Here is a 23826-nt window from a genome sequence, read left to right as displayed (position 1 = left end):
TACGTGTGTTTCACAATAATCTGCCACCCCTGGGTGAAATACATTTCCATGTAGACAAGCAAAGGTCAATACAAGCTCAAGAGGTTTTATAGATTGATGCTTGGTATTGAAGGGAGGCAGTGTGCTTAGATTTTGATGTACAGCAAGTATTCTTTTCTGAACCATCAAGTAATGACATATTAAGCATATTATAGAGAATTTCTTCAGTTAATCCATTTCAATTCCCTAAACTCAGCCTCTTTCTTTTAAATGTCTTTTCAGGCCACATAAGAGAATCTTTTTTCCCAGAAAAAAGAAAGGACAGAAATTGACTTCTTGAGTGTCATCTACAACTTTGGTAAGTGACACTTGCATTAATTGAAGATGAGTCTTTAAACCATAAAATACACTCAGCCAGTTGTCAGCACATATAAAAATCAATAATCTATATATGAAAATGAGTCAGTGACAGTGAATATTGTGTTTGTTGCAGGTTCAGGGACTGTCGTGGTGTTGTGACTCAGCAGTCAGTGACACGGCAGAGCAGCCAGCAGCATCCTCGGTGAAATAGTGAGAGGTAAGAATAACTGTGACACATGCAGAAAGCATTCTCAGGATACTCTCGGTCTGGACAGAGCCAGGGGTCACACCATGTTGATCTCACAGCATGAAATATGACACTCAAAGGACTTTGTCTGTCTGTTTTTTTAGCTATTTCCTACAGAACGATCTGGAGAGTTTGACTTTGGTATTGCAGGATATTATTCTCATATAATAATAGTCATTTAAAAAGGGAATAAAACTGTAATAATCCTCAGTCAATCAGTCAGTAGGAAGTAAGGATGGTAAGAATAGAATATTATTTTTATTGTCTCTCTCTATAAAATCATTGTATATCATCACAAAACTCATATTGATACATCATGGTTCCCTTAGGGTGCTACATAATACATGAAAGTGTATATTTTCCCCTTAATAACAGATTTTTTTAGGAGTACAAAATATTTGACAGTGAGGTTAACGAGTTCAACATTTTAATATGTGATTTTTAATACATATTTGGTATATATTATAATGTGTTATGTTCATATTACCTACCCTTGATAGGAAACATGAAGTATGTGTGAATAACTAAAGCAAAAACCAAATCATGGAACTACATCTGTTGACCTGGACATGGTTCACTCAACAATATATCCCCAGAGAACACCCTTGTCTGCTCTCACAGTCAGCTTCACACCTTTTTTAATTAGCTTTTTCCCCGTTAGCCTGTCAGTTGAATATATTAAATATTTAAGAAGGGATTTGGGGCATGGGGGGGATGGGGATTTGCTGGATAGATAGGCCCGGGGCCAAGGGCCAGTTGATTAGGTTTCACAGGTGATTTGAATCTGACATTTCTGCCATGAAGATACTTTTCATTTCTTTAGCCATAACTCTGAAATTGAATGAGACAGAAACCTGATTCAGAATCCAAAGGGAATACGTGCAGGTTCAGGAAATTAATTTAACTTCAACCCTAGATAGAGGTTTATGCTAACTATACCCCATGACAAGTTCCTCATAGAACGTCACATCAAGGCTACTTTTAGATGATTAGCTGCGCTTAAAACGTACTATCCGTGAGTCTTGGCAATGTACTAATGAGTGTATTTGAGAAGCCCTCATCTACAACGTTGACACACCAGTTCCTGCCATCTGTAAAGAGTCCGTGTCTGTGAGCTTATGTCACATCTCTGGAGTGAAGGTTATTAATACACATACAACCCTTGTAATGCGAAGCCAGCAGAGAGACAGTTCTCGCTCAGGTTGTCCACTGGTGATTTCATGAATGGGATTTTATGATACCCTAAACCCTGGGACCATGAAAGCCGGTGAGGCCAACTACCCAGAAAAGAAAGCACTCAGACATCATGTGGGGTGGGTATATTTATTTTCTCAAGTCATTTACAGTACAAAATAGACCTCCATGTAACAAAATAGCCACAACTATGCTGAAAACAACAATATCAATATGTAAAGCAGCAAGCTGAGAAACACAGTGCAATATTGAAGCTTGTGAGACTGTGGTAAAGTTACTGTTCATGAAATAAGCTCAGAAATAATGATAAATAATGTCCTGAATCAGACAACATTCATATGTGCTATTGCAGTCAATGGAAATTAAATTTGTATTGCAAACTGATCATTTTAAATAGACAGTGACAACATTTGCAGTCCAGCGGCACATTATTTCCTCACTAAAATTTTTTCATATGCAGAAATAACATTGGTCAAAAATTGCTTATCAAGGTTTGTTTAATGGCAAATGTTCAGAATCAGATTTCATTACAGTTCTGAAATTTAAGGGAATGTCAAAAGTCATATTGCTCGTTCTGGCAACTAAGGTCAAATGTAATCTAAAGGCATGCAATGACTACACAACCTTTGAACATAGAGGTACTGAAAATTATTAGCAATGCTTGCAGTTCTTCTGAATAACGTCACCATAAATAAACATTTACATATAGCATATAATCTGGCTATCAAATATACGATGCTCTTTCAAAATAGAATAAACTTTCTACAAAGCTAGTACAAATGGATTTAAGAAATATCTCTCCCATAGTACTTTATGTCACATCTATTTACATGAAATACAAAGTAACAGAATCAGTATAACGTAACATAAATTATATATTGTGCTTCTATATGTTTTCTAGCATGCTTATTCAGTTCTAAAAGATTTTCACAAAAAAAAAAACATTTCACAAATGTAAACAATAATCAGAGTCCTTCCACATATACATATCTATTTTTTGTAACTAATGCTTAGACAAAATCATTTGTGACACTGTCCTATTTACATATTTTGTAACCATATCAATGTCTAAAATGCCCTCAGCAGACGACTAACCCTGATCGTTCACTTCAGCTGCATCGATGGTTTCATTTAGGTGTTGCCGAAAGCAGCATTTGTCAAATCTTTTTACATTTAGTGTGCTGCCAGTAAACAAGTGAATGCTGACAGTCAACATTCTCACATCGTGTACCTGGAACAACCTGCAATCATCATAATTCTTAAAAAGAATACACTCTGAAAAACAAGCCGGACAGAAATATCAAGAGTCAAAAGTAAGAAAAGCTTTGATAGTCGGTGCCTCACAACAACAATGCTGGATCATCCCAGAATTTGCTCCCAAAGTTGCAGAGATATCTCTACTAGCACATTAAAAAACTACCATACTGTAAGTATAACAATGCAGCTGTGGGTGTAAGGTTTCAAAGTGAACTGAGAGCAGGCAAGATGAATCAGAAATACGGCATTGACTTTCTGGCATGTTGGTTAACTGATGATTAAAGGGGAAGGTGGGAGTTGTCTGATTTCAAAGTCAGACACAAGACAATGGCGAGAGGCAGGCGGAAGTGACAGAGCCTGGAGCAAAGCACATAACTGAAAAGACACTGTGGAAGATGTTGGGTTTAACATTATCCTTACAAACTGAGCTTGGACGGACAGATGCTTAACTAGCTAAAACCTGTGCTCCTTTTTTGAGGATATCAGGTGTTTGAAATAGAAATAACTAATATTGTACTATTGAGAAGGGCAGATTAACAGTGTTAATATTTGGGGGGAGGGGTTGAGCAACAAGTAATAGTTAACAGCTCAAGAACAAAAAATGCAAACTGCTCTTTCTGTAAGTGTTTTAAGGGCATAATTATATACATTTCAGGGATTTCAGTGCATTTAATGCAGACTCCATGTTTGTCATTATTATCAGAGACAAGTATGAACAATATTCAAACAAACAAATAAATAAATAATGGTTAAATAAATTGAAAACATTTTTGTGCACATTAACAATCAAAACCTTCATTTTATCACATTGTTAGCTAAAGGAGAGAGAAATAATATTCACAGACAGAGAAGGAATGACACAGCACTAGCATACATTTAGTGGAGTGAGATCAGTCCTCGTGTGGAGCTCTGCAGGGCAACTCATCGTCACAGCCGTCTGCAATCTCAAATGAGACTGAGCAGTCTCAGTCTGTGTGCATGTAGTACCTTCTCATGAGAGACTAATTTTTTTTTCCCATACATCATCTACTAGACAGTTGTCAGTTCAATCACATTTAGAGAATTCCAGTTCAGTCTATAGACATGGCAGGAGAGAGAACGAGGGCTGGTCTGAAGCAGACGTCTGTCCCTGTGCAGTTGTTACCCATCCAATCAGCATCGGACGAGAGCTCTCAACAAGCTAGTCATCATTAGTAGCACTGCTGTGGCTGCAGTGACAGTCAAAATGGAGTTCCAACCTATCTCACTCCCCTGAGGGAAGACAGGAAAAGAGTAGTGTTAAGTGTCAGTATCGGCTACCACTTTTCCATTAACCGATAAACCATTTTGGACCTCTAAAGGAATGTAGTTTGACATTTTAGGAAATATGTTTGTTTGCTTTCTAACAGAGAGTGACATAAGAAGATTGTTACCACCCACATATCTGTACGTAAATATGCAGTTAGCTTAGCTTAGCATAAACTGAAGCAGAGGGAAGCGGCTAGCTCACCAAGCTCACTATAATTAACACATTGTATCGTGTTTATTTATACCATTCACAAATAGAATGACAAAGCAACAATTTATTGTTTTGGGGGAGTTACAGTATGTGCTGTTTATCTGTCCGTCCAGTGTTTTGGTTCAGTGTGCCTGCTGGTTGGTTGGCATCCTCACAATGAAAACAAAAAAAAAAAGAAAAGTTACAGTGCTTGGCCAATAAATAGTGACAGCACATAACTCCCCCTAAAACCACAAATTGTTGTTTTTATATTCTAATCTGTGTATGGATTAAACAAACAACATATTAATAAGTGTGCTTCAGATGTGCTAGTAAGTGTATTTTTTAACTTGGACACTTCTGAACTTTGCTAGCTGTTTGCCCTGCAAGGCCAAGCTTAGCTAATATCTTCCTGGCTCTAGCTCCATACTTGACGCACAGATACGAGAGCGGTATCAGTCTTCTTATCATGGGTAACTATTAACAAGGAAGTGAATCAGCACATTTACCAAAATGTCCAAAAATTCCTTTAAATTATGTAATTCATTGCCATGTTCAAATTATTTTGTTATGATTTGCCAAACTGCCCACCCGTCCCATGTCCACCTACCAAAATTTCTTCATTTTAGACCCTCCCATCATAACTGCCAATCTTAATGAATCCTGAGCAACAATCTATTTTAAAGGGTCATTTCATCCAAATAACACATATTTTCTAACTTACCTCAAGTGGTTTCCAGCCATACAGATCATTTTTGTTTTATTTGCTCAGCTTTAGATAATGGAGGTGAGTGAAGTTTTGTGTTTCTGTGAAAAATAACGTGTCTCCCCAGAAACGGTGTCCCTGGATAATCCGCAGAATACACTGTCAACAGAGCACTGAAGTCGTGCTTACATTATCTGATTGTTATCAGCTGTTGCATTCATGCTTCACCATCACTGTCTCATACATCACCTGTTTGGCTACAAGCTGAATAGTAAAGCCCAATCATATTCATGCAGGTGTTCAGCAAGGCCATTACAACCTCTCACTATTGATCTATTGATTAGTTACTGCCAACGCTGTTTGCTGCTGCAGCTCCCTCTGCCTCCTCCTTTTGACACTTTTGATTTAAGAAAGATTTCCATTTATGTGTTTATTAAAAGGCGATTAGTTCTTGCAGAGGAATCATCATCGCTGCTCGGGTGCTTTTCTGCCAACTGAACTGTATCACCACTTGCTATAAATGGTCAATGTCTCTGACTGAACAACTTTTCAGTAAATAAACAGTCCCTATGAAACTGCTGACAGCATCTTAGCAGTATCTGTGGAACAAATTCCTTTTCACTTCTGTTTAGGTTCTGAGCAGAATCTCATCTTACAGACGGATATCTTCAAACTTGGGGCAAATAAAACCCCAAACTGCGTTATCTGCATGGCTTTGTACCACTAGAAGTAAGTGAAGAATATATTTTTTGTCTTTTTTGGTTGAACTAAACCCTTTCATCTTTGTGTAGAATTATGGTTCAAGTAGAGATAAGCTCCTCCCATACCTTACTCTCTGGGACGCCAGCTCCGACAACCAGCACCAGACCACAGCCACTATTACAATCATTCCTATGAAGGGGATGGAGAGAACAGGGTGCTCAGACGGATGGATGAATCTCTGAGGAGGGAATAAAAACAAACACAAGGACCATGGGGATGAAGGGAATGAATGAATGGATGGATTGATCCAAATAATAAACACACAGATAGATGTAGGTGTGACAACAACACAAATGGACCACCAACACTACATCAATAACTTAAAAGCATGACATGGTCTATGGCTGTGAGAAAAGGGGAGGGGTTGTGATGGAGTGATTTCCATTTTCTGTTCACAAAAGGCATAACTCTATGGTGACATGCACATCAACTCAATGTGAGTGTACGTGAGCAATCCTGTGTGTCGTTTACTGGCTGCGTGTGATGTTATGGTGACACAAAAAGAAAGACATACAGCATGAATGTTGTGACGAGCAGTCAGTGTTGTTTTTGTCTCTCTATCCTCGTTTTATAGATCATTTGTAATCATGTTTGCAAAATTTGTCATCATACAGGCTGAGAGGTCATGGACATTCAGAGAACAAGGACAGCATCAGAGACAGGTACGGGTAGACAGTTTGACACAACGCAGAGACATCTCATCACGGCTGTTGTAGACAAAACACGTGTGTACAACTTTGCTGCAAACCGTTTTCCAAAAGATACCACTGTCGTTTTGATGTTTGAAGGCATTTTTTCCTCCCTTACAGGCAGATATTGGTTTCCAAAATCAATTTACAGAGTTTTGATACTTACTTGAGATACTGTAGGTAATCACAATGAGCATAAGTGTCCTAATGTACTTGAATGGTGCATTCAAATGCCACACAGCAAACTTTGTTATCAGAAAGTAAAACCCTAAACGCTATAAGGAAATATAGACCTCATGAAAATGGCAGTGAATTTGAAACTTTGTGCAGTAAAACCATTGCTGTTCAATAGTCAACTCGAACTCCTTAAAAATAATTCATGCTTTCAACTTGTATTATGTAAAATTAAAAGCGAGCATGATGTTAATTGTATGAATTACTTATTTCAGACAAGTCTCACTCACTAAAATGAACAGAAACCAGCCTGAAGGGAAGAAAAAAGCTCTGATAATTCTAAAACATGATGGTACGCTGCAAATGTACTTCAATTACTTTGTTTCTATTGAACAATATGTAAAGACTACATAGACTTCAGACATTCTTTCCTTGATGCCTGAATGCCTTTTTGCAGATTGTGTGTTTTTGTCCAACAACAGTATTAAAGCATTGCTGTCACAAAGAGATTAGGACACAGACACAGTGGGGGGAGAAGTTCCCCAGCCCAAAGCACAAAATAAATACTGATATGGGCTGACAGGCCAAGTCAGTTCATATCAAAACATAATTGCTACAGTATGAGACACACAAAAAGTGGGCTCAACAGACAGAGAATACAATAGGTGTGATGCGAGGTGTTATGTGTTAGTTGACAGTGTGGGTGCAAAGAAAAAGCTTTTAATCAAGTAGAAATCAGAGCTGGAAATTCTCCAAACTATATTGAGAAAGTTCACATTAATTTAAAAATAAAGAAAAGAAATAACACAACCTTCAGCACAGATATTTTAGGAACCTCCAGTCCAGAATTTAAAGGTAACTATACAATTTAAAGGTCCAAAAGATTGTCGTAATTTATCTCTCAAAGCTATATATATATCATTAAAATTACTTCATCCTACTTCCAGGCCTCTGATCCCTCACCTGAGCCCCCCCAGACAGCTTCTCCAGCTCCGCCTTGCAGCGCTGCAGCTCCTCCTCCAGCTCTGCTCTCTCCCTCTGACTGCTGTCATACAGTACCTGCAGCTCCTGCAGCTCCATCTTCAGACCGTCACACTGGAGGACACAGAGGTCAAACACTCACTTACAGTATTTGGCTTATTGCAGTGATTGATAACAAGATTCATTGTGTTTGATGGAATTAAATGTAACCAAAACCTATACAAAAATGTTCTAATAATACAATATTTTACCTCTCTCTGGACCTGTGAGGCCTTCTCCTCCGCCTGTTTGAGCTGGTCCCTCAGGGAGAAGATCTCCCCGACGCCTCCGTTCCAGCTGGTTGGTGTCATAGGCTTCCCATCAAATGAAATATTCTTCTGTATGGAGGCATCCACCAAGCGACAGTTCTCGGACTGGGCCATGGTCATGTAGCTCTCTGTCATGACCTCATCGGGGCCGGTCTCCATGTCCTTCCCCTCTGTGCCCTCCACTACATCTTCCTCTTTCAGTGACAGGTAGACGCTGGAGCTGCGAGGTGGACGAAAGGAGTGGTGAAGAATAGAATACACTGTGGGTAGTTTCATCTGTAATGTCTGAAAGCTCAGAAATGGGCTCCAAATGTGCGGATAATTTCCATGATCAAAGGCCAGAGGGGCTTTATGAAAACTGGAATTGGTTGCCATGCCATTTTATGTGATAACCAGTGAGCTATCTAACATTATTTGCATTGTGTTGTTACATACAGTGTACACAAAGTCTGATAACTGATGGAGACGTTATTATGGCTGCAATTGAGGATTATTTTCATTTTACAAAATAGTGGAAAATGTCCATCACAATTCCCCAGAGCCCAATGTGATGGCTTGTTTTGTCCTTCCAACAATCCAAAACCCAAACATATAAAATTCAAAAATGACAGAAAAGCAGCAAATCCTCGTATTTAAAAAGCAGGATCGAGAGAATTGGCATAGTGTCTTGATAAATATATGAAAGTCAATTAATCGATGATGAAAGTTGTTGTTATTGAAACAACAATATAACCACAAGGTCCATTTAGTAGCTGTTTTGGTGATCATGCTAATGGTGGTGTTTCTCAACTCTGAAACAGCCCGCAGCGGAGTCTCAGAGAAGCCAAATCAATGCACAGTTTTTAAGAAGCATCTTAAAACCGATTTTTCTTCTTTGGCTTTTTCTTGATTTTATACCTTTTACTTTGTGAGTTATACATGTTTTATATATTGTCTTCTTTGTCTCTTCTTTCTCCCTCTATCCCCTCTCTCCTTCCTGTGAAGCACATTGTAACTTCTGTTTTGAAAAGTGCTCTATTAAAAGGAAATGTGCTTGTTTTTGAAGGTGTCACACAGTCTTCCTCAGCGGATGAAGTTTGCCCAGTTCTCCATCCTGCTGAGGAAGACTGTGTGATGTGTTAGAAAACTCCAGAACAGCTGCTAAATGGACCTTATTTTGTCAACTACTGTTTCCAAGGTCTGGAATTAACCTTCAATCCCATTTTCTGGCGATTTACTAATCAATTAATCATATAATGGTTTCAGCACTCATGTGTAATCCCTCATATGATATTACAGTTTTACTGCAGTGATTAAACAGGTGGCCAGTGTTTTCTAAATGCGACATGATGTGAATGACTGTGACGAGGGTTATTATTCCAGAGGGTATCCCCTCCAGCTGATCCAGTAAGCGCAGCTGATGAGTGAGCAGCCATTGACCTCTCACCATGTCCTCTGTCTCTGAAGCAGCTGCAGCCTCTCGGAGAGACGTCTGTTGTCCTCCTTCAGGGTCTGACACTCCTCCTTCAGCATACGGCACTCCTCCTTCAGCAGGTCGATGTCACCTGACAGAAGAAGGAAGGACAAAGATGTGATGAAGTGTAGCTCATCATCTGACTGTTTAAGGCTTCAGCACTCTAACAGCACTAATAGAGGACATTAAAATGAGTGTGAGTCAAGTTACACTTACATATAAAATACATTTTGGGTCATGAAAGTGAACAATAATGAAATATATGAAGACTCTGTGTTCTCCCCTCCCTCAGTCCCTCCCTAGACTCAGCTGCAGAGCCCAACGGTGATATCATGTCTTGGAATTGTGTGTTCCTCCTCCTCATGACTTCATGTCCCGGGTATGCTAAATACACACACATATCCACGCACACACACACACGCACACACGCACACACATACACCACTCCCCCTGTCACACTCAGGAATCTCATTTGTAATCTGTAATATTTATTAAAACCCACAAATGATTTATGTGCTTGACTTCTAGATGCTAACATGATGTGACCGTGCAGTAAGAACATCCATAACATCACGCTGCTGTGTTTTCAGCCACAAAGACTGATCGTGGGCTAATTCTGTTTGTGTGGTAAACTGCATGAACTCCATAGTACAAACTGAGACAGTATGTCTTTGTGTTCTTGCTGCGCTCTTCTCACTTATTGCTATTTACACAAGGTGTGAAGATGAAGTGTAAAACCAAGACTTATTGTGTTTTAACTTTGATGTGCTGTAAGTAAAACAAAGGAGGAGGAAGTATGTTTGCAGTTCACTGACTGATCTATTCTGTCTCTCATCCTTCGCTTTTGTTAGGTTGTTCTGTAACATCCGTCTTCATATTTTCTTTTCTATTTCTACACTGATCTCTGCCCTCCATGCCCCTCACCCTCTCTCCTCTCGGCCTCCCTGCGCTGGCTCTTCATGCTGATCTCGGCCCTCAGCGTGGTGATCTCCAGCTCGTACTCCTGGGTCTCCTCGCTGAGGCGCTGCAGCTCAGCCCGCCGGCGACACAGCTCCTCCTGAAGGGAGGCGATGTCATTCTCCCTCTCTGCCGCTGCCTCCTCCGCGGCCTGTTGGAGCAGGAGTACTTCCTCCTGAGCGGCACGCAACTCCTCCTGGGCCTCGGCCAGCTCGCTCTCCTTCTCCTCCTCCAGGCTGTCCATCTCCTCCTGCACAGAGCGCAGCTGCGCTGTGGGGAGAGGAGGAGGAGGAAGAGGAGGATGTAAGGTTTTCTTTATGTTGAATGTGTGGGTGAGGCTGCAATATATATGTGTGTGTGTGTGTGTGTGTGTGTGTGTGTGTGTGTGTGTGTGTGTGTGTGTGTGTGTATGATCTCACCTGTGGTTTTGCAACAGTGGGCCTGCATATGTTTGTGTGTGTGGGCGGTGAGTTCTTGTGTGTGCCTGTGTGTGTGTGTGTGTGTGTGTGTGTGGGTAGAGTTTGAAAGAGGAGCTGATGTAACTGATGGTAATAGACATGTTTTTTCTTCAGGGCCAGGTTCAGATTATTAGTTTAGCATTTTCAAGAAAAGAAAATCTTTTCCACTTTGAGCGATAACATCATCGATAAGAGACATGAAATAAGTTATTACTGTTTTTATTGCCATTACTTTCTATTTTAACAGTTCAGACATAATTCTTGCCTAAGTGCAGATGTCATGAAATCATTTTGGCATTCTCTGACTCTCTGACTGAAAAACATCTTGCAGCCTTAAATTACAACACCCCTACTCCTTTTTTCTTCTGTTTTCGGGAGGGGTTGGGAAGCATTACGGGTCTAAGAATTCCTGTATTTTATATAATTTTTCATGTTTGTATAAACTCCCTTTTTTCTTGTTTTCATCATTCTTAGCTCTTTTGTCTTTTTTCCCTATTATTTTTCTCCTCCCTGTGCTCAGAACCATTATCCATGTTTTGTAGAGGCTTTGTATTTGTACTGAGGTGTGTTTTCACCTCCATAAAATTGAACAAATATCTAATTTGACCTTTATTATTTCTCTATGCGTATGGTTTCCCAAATAGTTTTATATCCACCAAAATTTAATCAAAAAAATTGCTCACAAAAAAGACAATGCTGCCCAATCAATACGCTAACCGACTGCAAGTATCACATTCTAGTCAATTACATCTCAATATATGCAGCTTTTTCTCTCAGAGACTATTCAGTACAGAGCTTGTACGACAATAGAAATCCATACAGTGACATACAAGGAGGACTTGCTCATTAATGCTAATAAATTGCTCCTCACCGCAGCTCAGAGGGAAAAATCAGCAGGGACCCTATTTACTGAGAACATAAGAAAATATATCACGCAAATATGTTTGATTGATCCTGATATTTCGAGCCTCTTGCCATTGCTGTTAAACCAGATGAAATGCTAATCATCGTTGTCCAGTTTTATCAGGGAACAGAGCCTTACTGCTGACGGTTTTATTATGTTGATACCTTGTATATTCTGGATCTGGCGTGTGAAGGCTTCCGCCTGATGGGCACTGGCCAGACGCTCATCCTCCAGCAGACCTGGTGAGGAGGTGAGGAGAGGAGAGAGGAGAGAGGAGAGGTGGGGAGAGTGGGTAGAGAGATAAGAGGAAAATGTCAGTTCAGCAGGCTGATAGAAAGATGACAACTTGATAAGCTGTTCAACCTTGAAGCATGACTGAATGACACAAGCATTTTTGTGTGTCTGTCTGTGTTTGTGCGTTAAATACATTGTAAGCAAGACCTTCAGTAGTATTAGATTTATCTGTATATTTCATTACCATAATTCCTACTGTAAATTCCCATTTTAATAGACAGTCTTCTTTTTATAAATCTAAAGCACTGCAGACAATTTTGGCTACTTTTTCACAGCTTTTGACTTTCTACTTCCTTTTGGTCCCTATTGGTATGTTTTATGCAAAGTAATTTGTGTAGTATTATTTGGGCAGTTTTTCTAGCTTGGTTACAGAGGAGATCACTTGAGCCTGCACACTCAAGGATCAATTCATACAAATGAAAAAATACATATTTTCTTATTTCTTACTTCAGTGGTTTTGTTCTGATAGGTTTGGTTTTATATCCATCTCTGAAATGTCTGCCTCCAGCCCAATAAAATGGAAATGAATCCACATTTTCTTTTGGTGTTCAAAGCATAAAAAATACATTTAAAAATTCTACATCGACATCTTTAATCAGCTTTCCATAATACAAATAACACTGTCAGCAGTTTTCAGATGGACTACTTCTTCAGTGGAAAGTAGTCCAAATGAAAACTGAATTATCTAGAGTGAAAGAGACACTGACAGGCAGAAATCTCAAAGATGGATATCTCAAACCCAGATCAAACAAAACCATAATGTTTCTTCGGTTTCAGATTCTTCTTGTATGGGCCATAATGTCATTCAAACTATTTCTCATTTTCTTTCTCCAGATTTTTCTAGACTATTCTCGCTGGCTCAGACCTTACCAGCAGTATATAACTGGTGAGTGTGGCATGATTGGCAGTTTGTAATAATAATCATCTACAGCTGCCAACAGACTGAACAGCTGACTGTGTCCAGTGGGAGTGGACCAATAGTGACTTCTCGTTGTGGTCTAGGACACCCAGTCTGGAAGCTTCCCTCATGCAGTTGTCTGAGGAATGCCTCCATCGCTGCCAGACAAACAACTGAGCTCACAACGCCATGTCTTTTAGTACACACACTCATATACACACACTCATAAATGCACACACTGAGCTCACTGCAGCTCCATACCCAAGGTCTTACTCAACTGCTAGTGTCCCTGAACGCTAAGCTCATCATTTCTAAGGTATGATGTGATGCTCCATTTGGCGGCTGTGAGCAATTGATGGTGTCAGTGACCGTATATAAACATTTATACTTCTACGTGCTCAAGCGGATTGTGATAAACAGGAGACGTCTCAGAATGAAAGTTAAGCTGTACGGGTATGGTCACTTAGATGCGAGGTGGAAATGTTTATCTGACTGAACTGTTATAATAGTGGCTGATGAGTTATTAATAGCTTTCAAACAGGAGTCCGTATTCATGACATCTTACAACATAAATTAAGTGGATTCATAGAAAGAGGAGACAGCAGATTGCAGCGGGGCTGTAGATGTGTCTATCTGGGTTGTAAAGTTTTTAAAGTTTATTTTGTTTATTGATAATTAATTTGAGCTTAAAGGAAATTCCATTATTTGCCAATAAATATTATTCTCATATTTTTATACACTTTGTTTGTTAGTCTACATACTAGGGATGTGCAGAGGGCCCAGTATCTGTATTTGTATCTGTATTTGTATTTAAATAAAAGTGGAAAGGGGCTTAAAAATCCTGTTTTTGTTTTTATTACGATTTTAATTTTAGAAAATTAAAGCGTTACAATAAGTGTTCATGAATAAACTACCTTACGAAGGAGGTCCCCACACCAGGTCTAGAACTGGAGTCTCCCAGATCATAAACGGCTGCACTGACTACTGAGCTAAAGCTTTACTCATCGCCTCATCGCAGACAGACCTCTACCTATTTATACACCCATAACACAGAGACAGAACACTGTGTAACATGTAGGGAGGAACTTCAAAGGTGATTATTGCTTTGCACTTTTCATTTATTGAGTGATTTCATTCGGGAGCGATGTCCAAATTAAGAAATGTGCATCATGTAGCAGGTGGATGTGACTCCCCTAGTTGAGACCTGAAAACAAATAATTTTTAAAATATTTGTATGAAACAAATATTCGTTTAAAAAAATACTATTTGTGCTTTGCCGAATAATGTGTTTGTATTCGGGAACACCCCTACTTGATACCATTTTACTCACCTCCTCCATTTTAGAGATTTGGGAAAAGTCAAATAGTTGAGGTGAACTAGGGCCCGTTTCACAAAAGCAATTGGTGAGCAGTGCTTACACACGAATGGCTCCAGCTTTATGTTAAATAAATAAGCTCTCCTGGGTTTTTGCATGCTCACATGTGTCACAAGTATAGTGTTTGTTTTGATTAGTGAAATTATATTGGAAATTATATTGTGTTACAAATTGAAGCTTGCATGTTTGATGAAACAGGTATGGTGTATCCATTCCTTGATCAACTTGCTGCTAACTTACCTGCTGTATTAATGCACACACACACACACCAGTTTGTGGCTCACTTTCGATGATTGGTGTCTGCACACACACACAACAAGATGCTCCACACTGCACAGATTGCATTGACTTTTATTGACTGCCACAATAAAGACTCCAATTATAGCTAATTGTGCCTAAACAACTACAGGGATTTCCAGGAATCTACTTTCAGTCTCCAAATTAAGTATTGGAGATTATTTCTGTGCCATTTCCTTGCCCCGATCACTGTAGTTCTTGCCAGAATCTGTTTTACACGTATCTCTATAGTGGAGGCGGTGAGTAAAATATTATCATGACTAATAGTCTTAATGGACCAATGCCACAAAATCCATTTAGAAACCAGAAAATTTGCCCAGGGTATTTTGAGCAAGTGGTTGGATGGTGGAAGATGTTTGCTTTAGGTTGCATATGATTAGATCTTGATTTCAGGTCAGATGTCTGTAAATATTGGATAAAAGATTTGGATAAAGGAAGATAAATCATTCAAGGCATCAGAAAATAAAAGAATAGCATAAGAAAACATTCTCAGCGGTGACATTCATATCCAAGGTTGGAGGTCTCACCTTGCAGCTCGTGGAAGCTCTCCTGGTGTTTGTTGGAAGTCTCTCTGGCATCTTCCAGCTCCAGCAGCAGCTGCAGCACCTGGGCCCTCAGCTCCTCCAGCTCCTGCTCCTCTGTCAGCGGCTCCTGCTCCTTCCTCCTCTTCTCCTCCCCCTCATCGCCTTCTTCCTTCAGCTTCTCTTCCCCCTCCTCCTCCTCTTGAGCTCTCTCCTGGTCCATCTCCTCCTTCTCGTTGTTCTCTTCCAGGACGCCTCTCTCCTTCGCTGTTATCTCGTTGTCCATGGTGGGGCTGCTGTCTGTTTTCAGATCGCAAGGGTCATCTGATGGAAAGATGACAGCGAAATTAGAAAGGGATGCCCGGTTGAGAGAGAGAGAGGGAGACAGAAAGGGAGATTTACAGGTGACAAAGCCCTCTGTCATCACCTCTATTCAGTCATGATTTAAACTCGCCACAGATTGCTTTTTATTTTGAATCAACAGCACCATCTTGTGATTAAAGTGGCATTGAGTCTATTTCACACCAGCCTCTATTTCACTCATCTACCATAATTTAACACACTACTCACTTTAAACGTACAAAACAATTGACAACCTTTTGATGAGATTCTGATAGAAAAGACATACGAAAACCGTCCACTTGGGGGAAAAAATGCATCTGATTATTTGCCAAAAACATGTCAAAATGTTTAAATGCTATGTAGATGTTAAGTGAGACAGCATTAATATGTTTCACACGTTGAAGCCAACTGATGGAAAATTTGAAGACTTTGTTTAACATTCATCTCTCCGTGCTGTGGATTTGAATTTCTAACCAGTAGGTGGAGTGAGTTAGCTGACACAATGCAGAGAAAGAAGGGGGGGAAGTGGGCCTGTATGCTGAAGCAATCACTATGACTCACCACCCAGCAATGCACCTCAAAGTCCATAACAACACATGCTACCAGTCATAGTAAGAAAGATGTGACAAACATTTGTCTCCCTTGTATTACATTGTCTCACATTGTCTGCCATTTCTTTGCTTTTTATGGAGGTTTTTCTTGTCTCATTTCTTGTTTACAGACAGCTTGGGCTGGGATGAGTGTTGTTGAAAATGCAGGCCTGTAAAGCCTAATGACACACTGTATACGATTTAAGGCTATACAAATAAACTTAACTTGACATGAGCTACAGCTGTTGCCTGCTGGAACTGTGAAGACAAATGCAGGCCAAAACTAGAAGCACAACAACATGGCAGTAGATCAATTTGACTGGAGTCAGATGAGATTTGCTTTAAGGCAACAAAGACCCTAGCTAAATGGAGAAAGTGTTGGTTTGTTCTCAGGAGCAGTAAAAAAAAGGTAAAAGATCACCTCAGTTACTGTGTCATCCCGAGAAATGCTGCTTACATCACACACACTGGCCTGCTGTCACTTCACACTATTTCTCAATAACATGCCCCTCAGGGTCAAGTCCATCTCAGAAATAAATTGATATGTAGCATCAGACATTCATGTTGAAGTGGTCTCCGAGTGGCTCAAAATTGCTGTTTGTACTCAGAAAGGAGAGTGAAGATGGGTTGAGGGTAATGGTGTTTGCTGAGAGATGAGAACAGAGTGATGTGACAAGAGAAAAAAGGTGCGGCAGGGGACAGAGTAAAGCATTAACTAAAGATCTATCTAATTAAGAGTGATGCTCACCAGTGTAATCTTGTCTCTGGGGATGCTTCCATTTCTTGTGGTAATTATTTCTCTTCCTTGTTGTTCCCCCTTTGCTAGATGTAACTATTTCCATCACAGTTAAGCACACGCAACATATTTTCATGCTATCTTATGTCACATTAATTATAGCATTCTATCCCTGTTTTTCTGTTCATTTTGTCTATGTTTATGTGAAGCACTCGATGCGTGTAATTTATTTATTGTAAAGCACTTTGAGCTGCATTCTCTGCATGAAAGGTGCTATATAAATGAAGTTTATTATTATTATTATCAATGTGACAATAGCAGCAGGCTGGAGCTTTATTCCTTCCTGTCGCATAATAATGTTAATTTAAATAATGCGTCCCCTGAGAGGCGTGTGAGAGGTTTCATGAGCACTGGGCTATTTTGTCATTAAACTTTGATGCTAGAGTAATGAGTTAGTCATAAAGAAGAGAGCTGGAGCTGTGTGGCAGGGAGAGAGCCGGAGATGCTTGTATAGCCAGCGGCAGCTAAAGGCCATCAAGAGACAAAAGGCTTCCCACTGGATATCACTCTCATCCAAATCCTTCAGGATGACTAGCTCAGGGTGCAATAACTCGGAAAGCTTTGGCTGAAGTGGATTTGTGCTGCGTTTTAGTTCTTTGTTTTTGTAAATGCACAATCCGGACTGTGCCCGATGGACACAAACTACAACGGATCAGTAACAAACAGTCAGATCGCAATGAAAACACGACAAGAATTAAGTATTGTACAAAACTTTTTGCACACTTGATGTACTGCTGCGGGACATTTGCTCCATGCCAAAGAGACACTGTTTTGAAAATCCTCTAATACTGGACAGATGTAGTTTGGAAGAAAACTCTTTAACTCCCTTTGGCTGTATATCTCATCCTCACCCATGAAATATACAAACCCCCCTAACACTGCTCCAATGTTCCCTTAAGTCTCCTTTGCTTTTCCCGACAGCTTGTTAATCATTTCCCTCTTTAAAGAAGCTTTATCACCTCACCTTGTGAGTGAATGTCAAACACATTGTGCAGCAGAATCAGCTGCAGTGACACCTGCGATCACTCCACTGCATACTTGCCACAGTGCTGGTCTTTAGTCATGCCGGGATTGCATTAGACATGGTCACTGCTTGCATACAAGAGTAGGGACGGGCATCCGAGTCATCTCAGGAGCAGTGTTACAGCTCCAGGGAGAGGATGGCTTTATCTAGCCACAGCACATTCCTTCGTAATCACATTGCAGCAAAACACATTGAGTATGTCAGTGCAAACATTGTGCCACTCTAGAAAAGAGTCAACAAGCAAGCCGAGTGTTCTTTGTCAGTATCTCGGAAGAACTGTCTGAGATTAAATTTAAACATTAGTGTTGAGACACAAGCCCTTTGTTTCGCTTTCAATTTGGTTTTCATTTGGTGTTTCGATGTTTGGTGATGGAGCGAGGAGTGTAATGAAACTTGCACTTTGCAAGACTGAGGTGCAGAGTGAGGATTTTAGCAAACAGAAGTGTGCTGGGAGAGGCCTGGATGTAGGGCATAGACTTGCTTCAGCGTGGCACCACAGGGAAGTCTCTTTCTCCTTAAAACAACCAGTGTGACTCTGCGGTTAGAGTTGTAGTTCTGTATATAAAATATGCAGCAAAAACCGAAACTCAATCTCACAACGTAATACAGTAGATAGCAGTGTACTGAGCAAGACATGACTGCATAAAGAATTGTCATTTTGCTTTAAAGTCTTTCATTTCCAATTTTAGTCTACATTTTTCATATTGCTATATGATTAAAAATGTGATACAAGGCTTTCCACATGTCAACTTTTCTACTATTGTCTCCCTGTGACTGCTGTTAAAAATATCTGATTTTACTGTATTGAGAGGAACATCTGAAGTCAAATCAGCTGTGAGAGGAAATGACAGCTGACTGAAACAGGAGCTGGAGGCTGTCTACAGCTGTAGTGTGATGTATGCCTTGTGCTGAACTGTGCATGAAAACAAGATCGAGCAGACAGGTGGTGACATTGGCAGCGGTGGTGATAGTGGTTTGTGTGCAGCATGTGTTTGTCTGTCTTATGTGTATAATGTGTATCAACGTGTGCATATGGGTGTACTGTGTGTGACTACCTGTCTATGCTACTTGTACCGGTGTGTGTATATACAGTCTATATACACTATGTGGGCATGCAGGCTTGTGTATCCCTGATCCCCACTCTTAGTGAGCCTATATAAATATATATTATCACACGCGTCTGCCACGTTTAAACTGCATTTGTTCAGTGTATATATGTATGCCATGGATCTCTGCGGGTGTGTAGGAGGCCGTGCATAATGCACACCACCCCCTCCTACTCCAGCTTTGAAGCCAGCCCAGTACTGATGTTGTAGCTTTTCCCCTGCACTTGCACACTTCCTCAGCAACACATCATAAAGAGCAGGGCGGGTTGGGAGGGGGGAGTTGAAAAAAAGATGGAGAGACTGTTTGAGAGCACAAGAGGAAAGGAGGAGAAGACAATAACAAAGATGCAAGAAAGGAGAAGGAGTTATGATATAGCCAGAGGGCACTCAAGCTACTTCTGCTGCTCCCTTCCTTGTAAAAACTAAGGAGGAGTCAGATGAAGCCATAGGCTAGTTCATCTCCATGGTGACCTCTGCACACCAACAACCCAGGTGTTCACCATATGGAAAGTCACCTTGGCAGTAAGGTTTTGTTGTTGTCCACGGCTTTGCCTATCATGGAAACCTTTCTGTCTGTCATTTGCTTTTCCCCACAGAGAAACCCGAGCAATCTTATCAGATGCCCCCTCATAAAGCCCACATAATGACATCACTATCATATGAGATTTGATACCCAACAGCTTGAGATGAGCAGCGAGCTACAGGAAGGTCTCATGAGGTTATGTGAATTTATCTTCTCTCTTTGTACTTTGAGCCTGACAACTCTAGGGAGCATGAGGAACAACAGCAGCAGGAGAAGACAAGAAAAGAAACAGGAACCACAAGTACCAAAGAGTTGGACTGACTTAATGAGCCGCTCTGTTGTTTAAATGGAAAATCCATGTTTGCGCTTTCAAAGGGAAATAGGAGGAAGTGGGTCAATGAAATAGAGATGCAGATTGTGCAATAATTTGGCCTCATTAGATGATCATGCACAAAAACTGTGTCATTGGGTACATACTGTAGGTGATTGATTCAGGTAATAGGTTTTTTTATGGGAATGTGTGTGGCAGTGCAGTGTGCGTGCATGCATGTGTCTGTTGTATAGCTATTCTATTAAGGGATATGAATAGCGACAAAGAACAAAGCATAAAAACAAGTGATGCAGTAATAATCCATTTGATCACAAATCAGTGCCTCCCACCTGAAAGCAAATCTCTCCTGAAGGTTTCACATCACTTAAATCACAGAGGAAAGAGGGGATACCACAGCTAACCATGTAGCTGCCAAATCCAACAAGGATAAGGACATAGAGGGAGAGAAAGGGTGCGCTAATGATAGGTTGACAACGCTGAACAGTTCTACAAGTTAGGAAAAATCCATAGAATAAGCTGCAAGAAGACCAATGAGTTCACAAAGTTTCTCTACTCATTTTAAGTTTTAAGAATTTTTCCATTATGCAACCAAGAGGAAAAAAAACATATGGCACGCTCAATTTTGTCAGAGACCTGCAGAGTGCCTTGAAAGCCTGTTTTAAAATGAAGCACTGAAGTCCGGTGGGGCACAAATGGGGATAGAGTGGTACAGGGAAACATGTCACACTGTAGAGCTTCAGCACTGAAAGAGAAAGAGCTGAGACGCCCGAGGCTGGAAAAGCATGCAAGATTTGTTTTCATTTAGCCCCATGACTGGCCATGTTAAACACTGGTATGAGAATCTCACATTGTTGTTTTTCTCAGAGATTTCTGCAGTTCCCCAAATCTACAAAGTTTGTCTAAGGCAGCAACTTTGCTGTTTATTAGTTCCAGTGAGCTGAGAGAAATCCTGTTTGTGCACCCTCGGGGAGTATCACTGCTGATGTGAATTTCACAGTGTGAGGGCACAACACTGGAGTGGAGGGAAAGGAGGAGAGGACAGGAGAGAAAATTCTGTGTGGGCTGAGGCACTGGCAGGTGCAAAGGTTTCCTTGTCTATACATGCGCATGCACGTGTGTGTGTGTGTGTGTTGGAGTGTGTGTGGGTGCTGAAGAGAGCAGAGGATTGCGACTGGAAGAGGGGGAAGAGAAACTGAGTGGGAAAGCAGAGAGAAGCATGGAGAGAGATGGTCGACTCGTGAATGTAGGAGGAACAATATGGTGGCCGAAGGTTATAAGATCCACAGACAGCATTCAAATGTCAAATCAGCCTTCGATGGTGTTGTATTGAAAGGTGGGAAGGTGTGTTTATGTAAGTGTATCTGTATTCCCAAGTTGGTAGATGTGGCAAGTAATTTTAGTCACTGTTCTTCAAGCGTAGCATAAAATCCCCCCCGAGAAAGACTGAGAAAGTGTTGAAAATAAAAGCCTAGAAAATAACCACCATCCTGAATAAAGTCACCTTTTTCTGAGAATCAAGTTTAGCTAGAATTGACCTCAGCCAGGACAGAATAAATGCAATTTAATCCATTTAGATCCCTGAGTGTGTGCAATTTTTAAAAAACGAGAGTTAATACTAGCCGTCGCTCAATCCACTTTTGGTTTAACGCATGTCTATCCTTATTATGGTCAATCAGTCAGGATTCACGCTACATTAAGCCAGACACTTGCCATCACTAGACGCTGAATTTCCTGCTTTAAAAGCAGGGATATAAAAACAGGAATAAGCTTGTTAGGAAGGAGGCTTTTCTCCTGAGACAGCATCCATGTTATGATGGTCAGTGCTGAGGCTTTGGGGTAGTAAATGTAATAAAGGATATTAGTCACTGAACATTTAGAACAAAGTGGTTTATTAATTCTGCCGCTAACTTTGCAAAGCAAGGGGTATGTTATTGAAAGTTTAATTTTAGGACAGTACCACACAGGAAAAGGAAGTCAGATCCTGGCAATCTGGCCGCTGGTCAAAAGGCTGTTGACCTGTAGTTTTCACTGAGCCCCTCCGCACCGATAAACATCCTCCTAACAGTGTCCCAAACAGAGCTTCTCTGTCTGTACACCCATTCAAAACACACAGAAAACATACAGTTAAAGCTTCTTCCTCGTTTTGTCACACAGACACAAAATAACATTCCGCGCATTCTTGACTGAATCGTTGCACAAAGTTACACAGTACAGTGAGGGAAAAAAATTAAGATGCAAAGATGCCAAATGTCTGCAACTATCAGTGGTATGAAGTTACCAAACAAGATTAACAGCTTGTTTTGCTGCGACAGCTCAACAGTTCAACACAACCATGATATGCAAAGTGAATATTCCACAAGAATTCATTTGTGAGCTGAAAACAATCCAACCACAAAGTATAAAAATAAAAAAAAATCATAGCTGAACTAAAATAACATCCAACACTGCATGACTCCACATTGCATCAATTTTCAATCAGCCTCAGAATAACATATGCAGAACATCAGATATCTAACACAGCCTGCACTAATGAAAATATTATTTCCTGCCTCTGGCTGCCAGCCATCCATTACCTGGCAGTGTGTAGCCTCCATCAAATGTCCACAGATGCCATAGCTGACAGCAATGCCCACTCGTCAGTCTGTCTGTCAGCTATACTACAGCTCCTAATAAAGACAAGCTTCCATAATAATCTCCCCTCCTCCTACCACCTGACCACCTCTCTCCTCCTCCGCCTCCTCAGGTCACCACCCCATCCCTCACTTTGGGAGTAAACACTCGTTCTCAGCAGAGATAAACATCGACCCCTCTACCTTTTCATATCTGATCTGTAGTGTGGGCTAAAAATAGCCGCACGGCATCCGACTGCACAGAAGCAGCGTCGCAGATAAACACACACTGACAAAACAGCTGCACAGACCTGTAGAGTCCAAAGCCTCCTCGATGAGTGGAGGTAAACGCAGTCCATCCATAGCCCCCTGTAGCTGCAGCAAAGAGGGAGAGACAGAGAAAGAGAGTGGGCGAGAGAGGGTCAGAGGCTCCACACGCCCACCTCAGCTGCAGGGAGAGAGAGAGAGGGAGAGAGGGAGGGAGAGAGAGAGAGAGAGAGAGAGGGACAAACACACGGAAAGTACTGAGCACAGCGTCAAGTACTCGCACAAACACACACACACACACACACACACACACACACACACACACACACAGGCTTCAGTGCATACACACACACACACACACACACACACGCACACACACACACAGACAAACAGGCTGTACCTCGGGAGAATTTGGGAGGATCCGGGGAGCTGAAGGCTGAGCTCCGGAGCGTGGGAGAGATGCCGAGAGGGAAGAGGGGAGGAGCAGAGTGGAGGGAAAGATGCTGTTTTCCAGACGGCAAGCTCCGTCTCCCTGCACAGACCTCCTCCCTCTCTCCCTTCCTCTCTTCCTCTCTCTCACACACACACACTCTCTCTCTCTCTCCCTCCCTGCTTAGTTTACACTGTTTACTATTTTTGCACCCTTCCTTCAACTTCTTCCCTCGTTTCAGTGCATCTTCTTACTCTTTTCCTGTTTTTTCCCACTTCTTGTCATGCATACAAACAATATTATACTTAATATCTACCCATCATTAAACTTCTGAGGGAATTACATCTACAGTGAGCCGTCCAAACAAAAGCACACATAAAATGAACTGTCATGTACAGAGTGGAACTGAAAAACAACATACTACAGTATAAATATATAGATCAAAAAAGAGGAAAGAATAATCATCATCAAGTCTAAATATTAAAATTTAGATCATTTCTCCCCTTTTTTGTAGTTG

At 40.8% G+C, this 23826-nt stretch overlaps 1 protein-coding gene across 1 annotated transcript; it reads right to left on the bottom strand.

Annotated features, from left to right (window-relative positions):
* Nucleotides 1-1895: 1895 nt before the first annotated feature.
* On the bottom strand, nucleotides 1896-23406 carry LOC121896867 (coiled-coil domain-containing protein 136). The gene is made up of 10 exons (XM_042410917.1): nucleotides 23280-23406; nucleotides 22924-22987; nucleotides 15298-15615; nucleotides 12071-12145; nucleotides 10512-10814; nucleotides 9561-9678; nucleotides 8078-8354; nucleotides 7809-7940; nucleotides 6048-6160; nucleotides 1896-4288 (listed from the first exon to the last, which is right to left on the bottom strand). The coding sequence occupies exons 2-10, from the start codon at nucleotides 22973-22975 to the stop codon at nucleotides 4276-4278; spliced, it is 1401 nt and encodes a 466-aa protein (XP_042266851.1). The 5' UTR covers nucleotides 22976-22987; nucleotides 23280-23406; the 3' UTR covers nucleotides 1896-4275.
* Between the last annotated feature and the right edge of the window lie 420 nt (nucleotides 23407-23826).

The sequence above is a fragment of the Thunnus maccoyii genome, chromosome 5 (genome assembly GCF_910596095.1).
Source record: "Thunnus maccoyii chromosome 5, fThuMac1.1, whole genome shotgun sequence".
Taxonomy (NCBI): Eukaryota; Metazoa; Chordata; class Actinopteri; order Scombriformes; family Scombridae; genus Thunnus; species Thunnus maccoyii.
Note: the sequence above shows the minus strand (reverse complement) of the source record. Positions and strands in the feature narration are given on the sequence as shown.